Source organism: Squalius cephalus, assembly GCF_949319135.1.
Source record: "Squalius cephalus genome assembly, chromosome: 14".
Taxonomy (NCBI): Eukaryota; Metazoa; Chordata; class Actinopteri; order Cypriniformes; family Leuciscidae; genus Squalius; species Squalius cephalus.
The window spans coordinates 1,127,547-1,139,192 of NC_137135.1; the positions used below are offsets into that span (position 1 = coordinate 1,127,547).

The window sequence follows — 11,646 nt, forward strand, 5'->3', positions numbered from 1 at the left end:
AGAGACCTGCTGAAAAACTGTTATCGCATGGATGTGACAGTGATTCTGAGGATTCAATCTCACATTTATTGGATGATGGACTTTCATCAAAAAGAGACACCAAGAGGAAGGTTAGTAAAATCAACAAGACTTTGACTTTAAATTATTTAAATTTATTATTTAAATGTATCATTTTTAAATACAGTGACAGAATTGTTGTAAATGTGTTTAATTTAGCTGAGTGGCTATTAATATAATTAATTTAGCTGAATGGCTGAGTTAATCATTGAGGGATGGAGGATGTTCCACAGAGTGGTTTGACTTTAGAGACCATGGGAGTAGAGACACCCAGCACTTCACACAGCTTCCTTTCATCACCAAATGTTACCAAAAGAACATGTACAGTCCAAAGACTCACAAGCACCTCAAGTGATGAGGAGACTGATGAATTGTGGAATCAAAGTGTGCAGCAACCGAAGAGTCCACAGTATTCACATGATATACAACGAGGCTGTGAATTCGTTGACTTGACTGATCAGATTCCTCCACAACACAACACCACATTTGAAACCCTTGGAGATGATGATAAGGAAGACACAGTTGAGTGGAATGAAGGTGATGAACTTGGACAAACAGATGAAGACCAAGCAAATGTGAAGACATGGAATCTGAACGAAAACATCATACTGGTAAGTGTGGTCCTAATGCACCAAATGTCTCAGTATAGATGTGAAAAAAGGAAATATTGGACTAAAAGCATTAAATGGTATTTATAAAATAAACTTAAAACTATAATGTATATCCTAATTATAATACGAAATAAATCCAGGGGGCTTTTAAGGTCACAGTACATACAATGTCCCCAGCTTTGTGCTTCTCACTCATAGGCAACTTTTACATTATCTACAGTGACACTTTTTATGTTTTTGCAACAATGTGTTTCACTTTCATGTTTTGCATGTTTATTGATCCTCCAGAATGCAGAGCTGAATGAAGCTGAAACTGAGGTACCATCACCACTCTCTAGTAATCCTGTACTGCTGGTGAGAGATTCACAAATGTTGCATGTCATGTGGAAGCCCTTTACATAATAGATCATCAGTCCTAATATACCTGCACTGCCAATTCAAAATACACATAATTGCATATTTTTGTAAGATTCGAATTTTGTTTGTTTAGATTTTTTTTAAATGATTACACAATAAGGAACAAAGAATCTACAAAGGCTCTACAAATCATATACACAATCTATTAGAACAAACACTTTACAATAAGGTTCATTAGTTAACATTAGTTAACTACCTTAGTTAAGCATGAACTAAGAATGAACTTCATCATTTATTAATATTAGTTGACATTGATTTCAATATTTACTAATATATTATTATTAAAATCAAAGGTTGTATTTGTTAACATTAGCTAATTCACTGAACTAACATGAACAAACAATGATCAGCTGGACTTTTATTAACTAACATTAACAAAGATGAATAAATACTGTAACAAATGTTTCTTGTAATTGTTGTAACAATTAGTTTCTTGTTCATATCAGATTTGAAATTTTTATTGATTTAAGCATGTGTTTTAGAATGTGTGCAAAAGAGTTTTCTGCAATTTGCATAATAACTAAATGCACATGGCTTGTTGATCAAAACTGATTTGTTGATTCTCAGTGAAACTATCAAACTCTTCACAACTTATAAACATTCTTTTATTGTGAGCCATCACATGCAAAAAATAATCCATTCAGTTTTTAAAATCTGTCAGACATGTGATATTCCATAAATATTTTTGAGATGGAATGTTTGTAATGTCTGTAGGAACGTCCCTTAACTGTATAAATGCATGTCTTTATACAGTACAGTAACTTTTGTTGAAATGTGTTATATGTAAACTGAAAATTCACAGTTGCATGTCGTTGAAGAGAAATACATAATAGAGTGTGTAAAAATGAACAAGCAACTGTGAATTTTCAGTTTATTTAACACATTTCTGCAAAAATAAATATACTGTATGAATACAAATGACAGACAGCAGGTCAAAATTTACTTGGAAATGTCCATACTGTAGTACACAAAAGTAAAATGAACATTTGTATTCATACTGTCACATTCACCGTCTGTCATCGTCTGTGTCTTCACTACACTTCCCAGAATCCTCTGTCATCATCACCTGCACCTGCTCCTCATCACCCTCATCATCACCGTCACCTGTTGTCTTTGTCATGATCTGTGTATTTAAGTTCCCCTCTCACTCCTTTTCATTGCTGGTTATTGTTTGAGCACACGCTCACTGTTTCGTGTCTGTTTGGATTCTTACTTGTTGGAATAAAGCCTTTGCTATTTTGTATCTTCGCCTACCTTCATCTTCTTCATCAACCTGTTGATGTTACACATACAGTACATTTATCGGTAAATTTACCTAAAAAGGTTTGTATCTGTATCTAAAAAGCTCAGTGTGATACACCAGAACAATCAGCTAGACAAAACTGACATTATTGTATAGTATATAAAGCACTCAAAGACAATAACAAAAATATTTATGTATGTAATTTTTATAACAAATTTAAAAAACACCTAAACATTTTGACCAGTGTGGCACACATAATGACAAAATTTTTTATTTTTTTATTAATGCAAGGTTTGGGTTCTCGAGCCACCAGGCACTTTTGTTGTGCAAATGAGCAGCCGGAGCGTGTTAAGGGTTTTCTGTTAGAACGGTGTCGTGTTAGCAGCCGCTAAGTTAATAACTAATGACCATTGCGACGGAAGTGAATCAATCAAAACTAACTTTAGCTGGACAATAACTTTATTCTAGAGCTGCTGTAAAGTCTAAACAATCTGTTATGGTAATTTCCTATTAGGGACCGTTCGGTATTTATGGAAGGGGCCACCGGAGGAAAATAGGGGAGGGTCATGTCTTTTTATTCTTTGTTGAGGGGAGGGTCATCCAACTTTTTTTAGTCTAGGGGGAGGGTCACCCAACTTTTATATTCATTAAAACAGCAACATTTCAAAGTGGCTTGTTTGGTGCTATTTTTTTCCATTTAGCTCCATGTTGATCTCGCGTTATCAGCCCCCCTTCGATATCAGATGGGTCTGACCCAACAAAAATCCAGTTTGGCGCTGTTTGACAGTGTGCGCTTCAGTACGAGCTTAGAAAAAGTGCATCATGTCAGAACAGAATGCCAAAGAAATGTTTACCCGGCAAAGCTTTAAAGCACGAGCAAATAATGAACTTTTGTTAAGTGCACAGTGTCCTGTGAGTAACTCTACCGCTGCATTAACATGTGATGTGAACGTACGTCGAGTTTAACAGTATTGGGACTGAGGCGCCAGAACTGCAGCTGATAGAATGTGCGCTGTAGCGCGATACTACCATATTTTAGTTTCCATTCTTATTTTGTTTCCACGATGTGTAAGATGTAGGGCTACCACCAGCCGCGGCGCTACCATTGGGCCCGGGTGGGCATTTAGGTCCGGGCCCACCCATTTTCTATAGCCTATGGTTTTGTACGTTTCTTCATTCGGATCTATTTGCGATGATCGATCCAAATTCTAAACAAACAGTTTACATGCTTCGTCCTTGTTACATTATTCATTAAGATAATAATTAATAAATGCACGCATAATTATCAGTGAACTTGATAAATGTTGCAGATATGTTTTACATGCATGCACAAACAAATGCCTTTCAACTTGTGTGTGCAAAATTCAGAATAAAATGAATGTGCAGCAATTTGTACAAATACAGAGTCTGTAGGCCTACTGTGTTGTTACCATTAAATAAGCTCATTTAGTTTCATTTTTGTTAAAATATAATAATGTTATTTTTTCATCTATGTTGATTATGAAAAGTGAACCGCACACACAAGTATACGCAATATCGAGAGACATGGAGCGGGTCAGACATGATTTTGGCCACTTAATTAAGTTTTGTTTTGCAGAAAACGATTTTTTAAGTGAATTTCGTTTTGTATAAATTGTATCTTAATTTTATTTTTTTTATTTTTTTTTATCAACCAATTGCCAAATACCAAATATAGCAGACAACACAATCATAGAGGCGCCCGCGTGGTCACTTGCACTGCTCGTAAACAGGAGCGCATCTCATCCTAACTTAACGAAACTCAGCATATGCCTCACATACATGAAATATACCTTAAGAAAGCTTGAAATGTCTTTTTAACAATTTAAAACGAAAAGAAATAGGCTACTCTCTGGTTATGTAATGGTGTGCATTTCTCTCTACACAATGTAAAAAAGAATACATTGATTTTATTAATATCTAATTAATAAAAATGAGGCAACAGATTACAAGCAATATTATTAATTAAATTTAACAAATTAGAATTGAGTAATAATTAATCAAATGAATTCCTTAAAAGTTAACCATTTAAAATGAGTAAAATTTACAAAATATCTTTTATTGCCAACATTGAAGACACCTGGTGTTAACAAGCAGAATCACTGAAGGAGAAAACCATAATTAAAGTTACCATTGTGGAGATCAGTGTGTGTTTTAGTTGGGCTCTTGACCTTAAATTATTAACTTTAAGTTTTGTTTGGCTGCTGTACATGAATTATAACAGCCAGATGAACAAATAGAAAAGGTGATCTGATGGTGTTGGTTGTGTTTTAACATAATCATTATTTCACATTTATTTGACCTGAATCACTGAACCTCATATAGAGTCCAATTTATGAGTTAAGTTAACTTTATTAATTACAGCAGTATAATATTTTTAGCCTTTTCAATGAAATCCAAATGATCAAATAAATAATAAAAAATAAATAAATATATATGTTTTTTTTTTTTTTTTTTTTTGGCATAAACACACATCAAGATTTTGCGTATGCATCTCAGCAATGGTGACAAACAGATCACCTCTGAACATAAGCTCATTATTTATTCATGCAGCAATGCATGATGGGAGCCATGAATGAGTTTTGATTGGTGGAACCCAGAATGCACTGCAACATGCTTTATTATTGTCACCATTGTTGAGATTCACAGGCTGATTATTGATGTCTGTGTGTCTCCTTTTTATGTAAGAGAAACTTTTTAGAAATTATTTGCCTTACATTGTAAAAGTTAAAAAATATTATGCCGTACAAGGCCAGTGCTGCTATAGTTAATAAAGTAAACCTAACTCATAAATTGGACTCTATATGAGGTTCAGTGATTCAGGTCTAATGATTGTGAATTAATGATTATGTTAAAACACAACCAACACCATCAGATCACCTTTTCTATTTGTTCATCTGGCTGTTATAACTCATGTACAGCAGCCAAACAAAACTTAAAGTTAATAATTTAAGGGTCAAGAGCCCAACTAAAACACACACTGATCTCCACAATGGTGACTTTAATTATGGTTTTCTCCTTCAGTGATTCTGCTTGTTAACACCAGGTGTCTTCAATGTTGGCAATAAAAGATATTTTGTAAATTTTACTCATTTTAAATTGTTAACTTTTAAGGAATTAATTTGATTAATTATTACTCAATTCTAATTTGTTAAATTTAATTAATAATATTGCTTGTAATCTGTTGCCTCATTTTTATTAATTAGATATCAATAAAATCAATGTATTCTTTTTTACAGCGCAGGCGTGTTCACTACTACGGAGATGGCGATCGTCAACTTCATCTTTACAGCTGTTGTTGCTGTTAATAAACTAAAAATAATAGGCTTTTAATTTTATTAAACAATAAATTAAATGAAATTTTTATTGTATTAAAAAAGCAACAAAAAATCCTGTTTATCAATATTGTGTGTGTGTGTCTGTGTCGAAATAATTTGTCCGCAGCTGCTCAAAAAAAACAAAAAAAAAAAAGTCAAAAATCCCACTGTCAGTGTTTTGTAAGGAACAGGCAAATATGTTCAATATAGCAGGAGACATTTTAATTGTTTACTAATAAAACAGTTATTTTTTATGTCAGTGTCGGCTAGACAGATGAAGTTGACGACTCGCGATCTTCGCAGCGCTACCACATCTTTAAATCAGGCTATTATTTAAGTTAACATAAAATACATAGACCTACACCACAAAAACTAGTTGAGGATAAATTCGTTAAATTTGGGCGATTCCAGTGAATGGACGTGACATTTGCAGTCAAAACTTAAAATAAAAATTCTCAGAAAATGCATTTATTTGAAACGTCTGAAAGGAGTCAAGACATTAGAAAAATATCAGTCTACACATGCGTTTTATATTTAATATGAGGGAAATACACATGTGACGTGACACAAAAAAAATCTTTAACTTTTAGGTGGCAAAATATTTTTTAGTAATTCTATAAATTACACTGTGCAAACCAAAATATATATAGGCCTACCCACCGGATGAATAAAGATCGGCCTCCACAGAAAATTAAATTTTATATTATTTTTATTTTATTTTTCGTGTTTGCATTTATGTGAAAAAAAAAAAAAAATTTACGGACGTGACAGTTCTCCATTACGCACGGACATGACTGCTCTGAAGCGACTTTAAAAATTGCACAGAGACCTCAAACAGAAAGCACAAAGCCTTTCTTTAAAGTGAATTACATTTTTTTATTAATTTTATCTTAATTTTAATCAATGTTTCATCTGGATTTAATAAATAAGAAGTAGTCTAAATATAGTAGAAAATAGATAATCATGACACGGAGGCGCGGGCGAGTGAACTGGACTCTTGTCTCATAAATGAACCGAAACTCAGCGTAAGGTATGCTACTTGCCTCATAGACCTGAGAAATATATAGAAAGCTTGAAATGTATACTTTTAAACATGCAGAACAATTCAAAACGAAGGAAAACAGACTGCTTTCTCCTTATGAAATGTGCATTTCTCTCTGGCGCGTCCTGAGAAGATCGCGACGCATCGTCAACTTCATCTTTGCAGTAGACACAGAAAACACTTGTTTATTAAAAACAATTAAAATGTCTAGCTATATATGACATATTAATAATCATTACTTTTGCCGGTTCTTTGTGACAGCTTTTAGATGCTTTATTCGCAACGCCACCCACATGTTGAACGCGTCACACCACATCAGCACCGAAAACATGATTTTTTTTCAAATCTAAAATAAAAAATCGTGATACGAACCGAATCGTATTTGGTCTATCGTTACAGCCAGATGAGAAAGCAAGAGTTTATGGTTTAAAAAACAAACAAACAAAGGCTATCTGAACATCTTTGCCAAGCGCAAACCAGTACAGAATTAGGCTAATCAATAAATTATCGGGGAGGGTCATGTCTTTTTTCACAATCATTTTGGAGGGTCATAGAAAAAATTATTGCTGGCGAAGGGAGGGTCATGTCTTTTTGACCCTCCCTTCAATAAAGGCTCCTTAAATAAATAACGAACAGTCCCTTATGACTGAAGCTGCTTTGAACTCAGGAGGATGCTGCACATTGGTGGTGGTTGAGGAGATTCCCCCTTCCATGTAAAGCGCTTTGAGTACTTTATAAATGTAATGCGCTATATAAATGTAATGAATTATCAGTTTTTATGAACAAGCCAACGTATTGTTTTGAGGGGAAAAAAGTCCAATTTGAGAATTGAGCCAAAGTGATTGAGAAAAACTGTAAATGTTTTGGGTAACTACATTTTGCAGACATGCAATATACTGTAGAGTTCTGATGGTCCAGCAAACAGTTATGACAATTGAAATGAAAGTTCTGAGAATGTTAAGTGTGTTTTGTGCCAAAACGATTGAGAATAAGTGTAATTATAATTTTGATACACAGTATATTTTAAAAGTTAAATTATATATAAATGTGCCACTTTAGAGTGACACAAAATAAAATCTTGTCCAGATGAACTGAAATAATTGTTTGAAAATTTAATAATATAAATATTAATTTATAAATAATAATTTAACTATACAAAAAATAGTTCTAAATGGTTTTTACCTTTTTCTAGATGGGAAGTGAAATGCCTTCAACACTAGAAGATTTGCCATCACATTCAAGAAACCATCTTTCTCCTACAATGTCATCTGGAAACTCAGCAAATCCAAAAGATGTTGTAATACACAGTGTAACGGTTGTAGAAGATATTTTGTCTGTGTTCATGGATAGCAGCATAATTCAATCTACTCTGAAGATTGAATTTGTAAATGAGAATGCTGTAGATCAGGTGTCACCAACCCTGCTCCTGGAGGGCTACTGTCCTGCAGACTTTAGGTCCAACCCTGTTCCAACACACCTGCCTGTAATTATCAAGCAACCCTGAACAGCTTGATTAGCTGGTCCAGGTGTGTTTGATTGGGGTTGGAGCTGAAATCTGCAGGACTGTAGCCCTCCAGGAGCAGGGTTGGTGACACCTGCTGTAGATGATGCTGGAGTGTCCAGAGAAGTTTACACTGCATTCTGGGATCAGTTCCTTGAACAGTGCGAAGGGGAAGATGAGCGTGTTCCTAGACTAAGACCAGACTTCTCTGAAGCTGAATGGGAGGCAGTAGAAAGGATCTGGGTAAAAGGATTACTTGACCTCAGTGTACTGCCAGTGAAGCTTTCCAGTGCTTTCATTTTAGCATGCATGCATGGAATTGACTCAGTCAGTGATGATGTCCTGATGTCATCTTTCCACAACTACCTCTCTTCAACTGAGGGATCTGCTGTTGCAAAAGCTCGTCAAGGCACACTGGAGGAATGTGATGAAGAGGATTTGCTTGACCTCTTCACAAGAATGGGCTCTCATTGCATCCCTCCAACAAACACCATGGAAGTTGCCATACAAACAATGGCTCATAAAGCAATTCTTCAAGAGCCCAAATATATAATAGATTGCTTCTCCAAAACCATGCCATTTGCACTGCTGAATGTGCCAGACCAGGAAAGTCTCCTGTCTCTCTATGACACAAAGAAGGCCACTGGCAAAAAAGTTGCACAGCTACTTCAAACAACACAGGTGATTAGCTCTCAGAAAGAACAGATGGTATTCAATCATCTGCAACGTTATGTCAGAAATGCTGACCAAAGCAAAGCCGAAAAATTTCTACGTTTCTGTTCTGGTTCTTCTGTTATATGTGTTGATCAAATCAAGGTAAGCTTCAATGCAGAATCTGGCCTCAGCAGAAGACCAGTTGCTCATACTTGTGGAGCTACTCTTGATTTACCATATACTTACAGTTCTTACCCAGACCTCCGCACAGAGTTTGATAACATTATGTCCAGTGGATACTTTGAAATGGACATACTGTGAATTTGATGCTGCTCAGGAATAGTTCATAGTCATAATAATCACTTTTTTGGAACATGACAGTCTGTTAGTTATTATAAACTTGGTAACAATCTATGTGATTATTTTTTGTGTTCCATGGGGAAAAAAACAGCATGCACTCTTTGGATAACATTCCATTTAAATGGCCCCTATATTATTGATATATTTAACATTTTCATAACATTGAATTTATACTTTTCAACAAAATTTGGCATTTTCCAATAAGTGGTTAGATTTTCTCATTTAAAACACATCACCAAAGCTGTTTGAACAGTTTTTTTTTTTTTTTTTGTTAGTTAGTTGTTAGAGACTTACTGTTGCATGCATTTTGTTTACACAAAAGAAAATACATTTTAGTATAATATTTTGAAATGTACTCTACAGCTGCAAGGTGATGAATTAAAACAGATGGCTGATCTGTTTTTCATCTTATGCAATATCACTTTTGTTATTAGTACAGAAAAATTATTCTGAACAATCAACTTTTTTGTTAATTACATAAAGTTCAACCACAGACATAGTAAGTGGTCAGGTTTTTCTTTGAAAGTACATCACTGCAGCCATTAATACGGATAAATTGTTATTTGATTCGTATGTTATTCAAGTCTTATATGTATTGTGTTTACACAAGAAAAAAATGTTAGTGTAATGTTTTAATTGAAAATATACTGGAACTGTTAACAAATGTCTGTAATGATTTCCATTCTATGCAATACCACTTTGGTTGTTGGTAAGGAAAGTTCTCTGAATCTTTAACCTCTGTTTATTCCATAAAGTTTAAATAAAAAGTTTACATGGTGTTACAGGTTCACATTTGAAATAAACAGATTTCCTCAGTAGCTTGTTTGTCCATTTATAAACAGCTTTGTAAACAATAAGCAATTTTGCACATGCTGGTTTCATTTTTTATGACATTCGTGTATAATGAAATTCATGTATTGTAACTCTTGATAAAAACGTTGTACAGCATTTCAGGATGCCCCTGTGGACAATATTTTCTACAATGTAAGCTTGACTATATAAACACATTTCAGATAAAAAGGACCTTGTAGTTTTTACAGTAATGCCCTGATCACATCTCTTAAATGCATGTATAAGTTCACAGCTTGATATGGGTCACTTGGAAGGTTCAAATGAGAGTCAGAAATTATAATGTTGCACAGTTCATTTACATCTGGATCGCATGGTATGAGGCGTCGGAAAGTGCACTCATTTTTGCAAAATTTTATACTTTCAGTGTCAGCTGATATGAGGAAGTCTCTGGTGAGGTAGAGTTCAGGCAGTCCATACATCATACTGGGCTGACCACTGGGGTTGCTGATGTTCTTTGATGGCCTAATGGTGTGTGCATTCCAAACCTGTGCAGTGTCATCCAGCTCATCCTGTAAAACATTACAATAATAATAAATAAATTAGGCAAAACTCTTAATAGAATTATTTACTTAAAAATATAATATATATTATGCCCTCATTTACCCAGTGTCTCAATGTTTCAAACATCCAGACATCAAGATGGTGGATTCTGCACTGAATATCCACAACAAATAAGTTTAGCCATACTGTATATGTTGTATGTGTACTGTTTGGAACAATGTGACACGAGTAATGACAGAAACTCAGAACCCCTCCCCCCTTCTCCTCTCTCTCTCTCTCTCTCTCTCTCTCTCTCTCTCTCTCTCTCTCTCTCTCTCTCTCTCTCTCTCTCTCTCTCTCTCTCACACACACACACACACACACACACACACACACACACACACACACACATAAACACACAGAAACAAGCATCAAAACATAATTTCCATTGCACTCACTTGGATGAGTCCCATGCAGCAGAACTGGAGCAAACTTTTGTCCAAGAATTCTCCATTGAAGTATCCGTTGTCTCTGAGATGAGCAAACAGGGAAATACAGAATTCCATGCATTCCTTGCGCAGAAACCCCCACCAGTACTCGATCCTTTGGTTGGCAGTACTTGCACCATCCAAATAGCTGTCAAGAGTTTCATCTGGGTGAGTGGTGTGAAGGAAGTGCTGAAAGTCTCTGACATGACCATTTTCGGTTCCAAGATCCCCCCTAACAACTCTTGGGCATCCTCCCAAATGCTCCACCGCTTCAATATAGTAACCGCCTATTAGCTTTGGATCGCTACTAGTTGTGTATGCATTAAGCCAGATAATCTTCCTAGAAAAGCCGTCAATGCAACCATTAATACAAATGCCATATGGTTTTAACTTATCGTATGAGTCCAAATGCCAAATAAAGTTGGGTCCCTTAGCAAAGTAGTTGCGCCGTCTGAGACGTCTGGCTCTCCTCACTGCAAGTCCTCTAGGGTCCAGTTCCTTCAGCACCTCTCAAAGAGCACATCCTCTTTTCTCACACACAGATCCTTCTCTCTGCATTTGGCGTACACCCATCGGTACCTATGAAGTTGCCCAGATAACTGCAGC

The 11,646-nt window shown here is 35.3% G+C and overlaps 1 protein-coding gene across 1 annotated transcript; it reads left to right on the forward strand.

The window, feature by feature from the left end:
* Positions 1-272: 272 nt before the first annotated feature.
* LOC307170900 (uncharacterized protein) lies at positions 273-8,402 on the forward strand (the record flags this gene model as incomplete). The annotated part of the gene is made up of 4 exons (XM_079892209.1): positions 273-668; positions 957-1,022; positions 7,898-8,113; positions 8,310-8,402. 4 exons carry the CDS (start codon positions 273-275, stop codon positions 8,400-8,402), a joined length of 771 nt encoding a protein of 256 aa, XP_079748335.1.
* Positions 8,403-11,646: the final 3,244 nt, after the last annotated feature.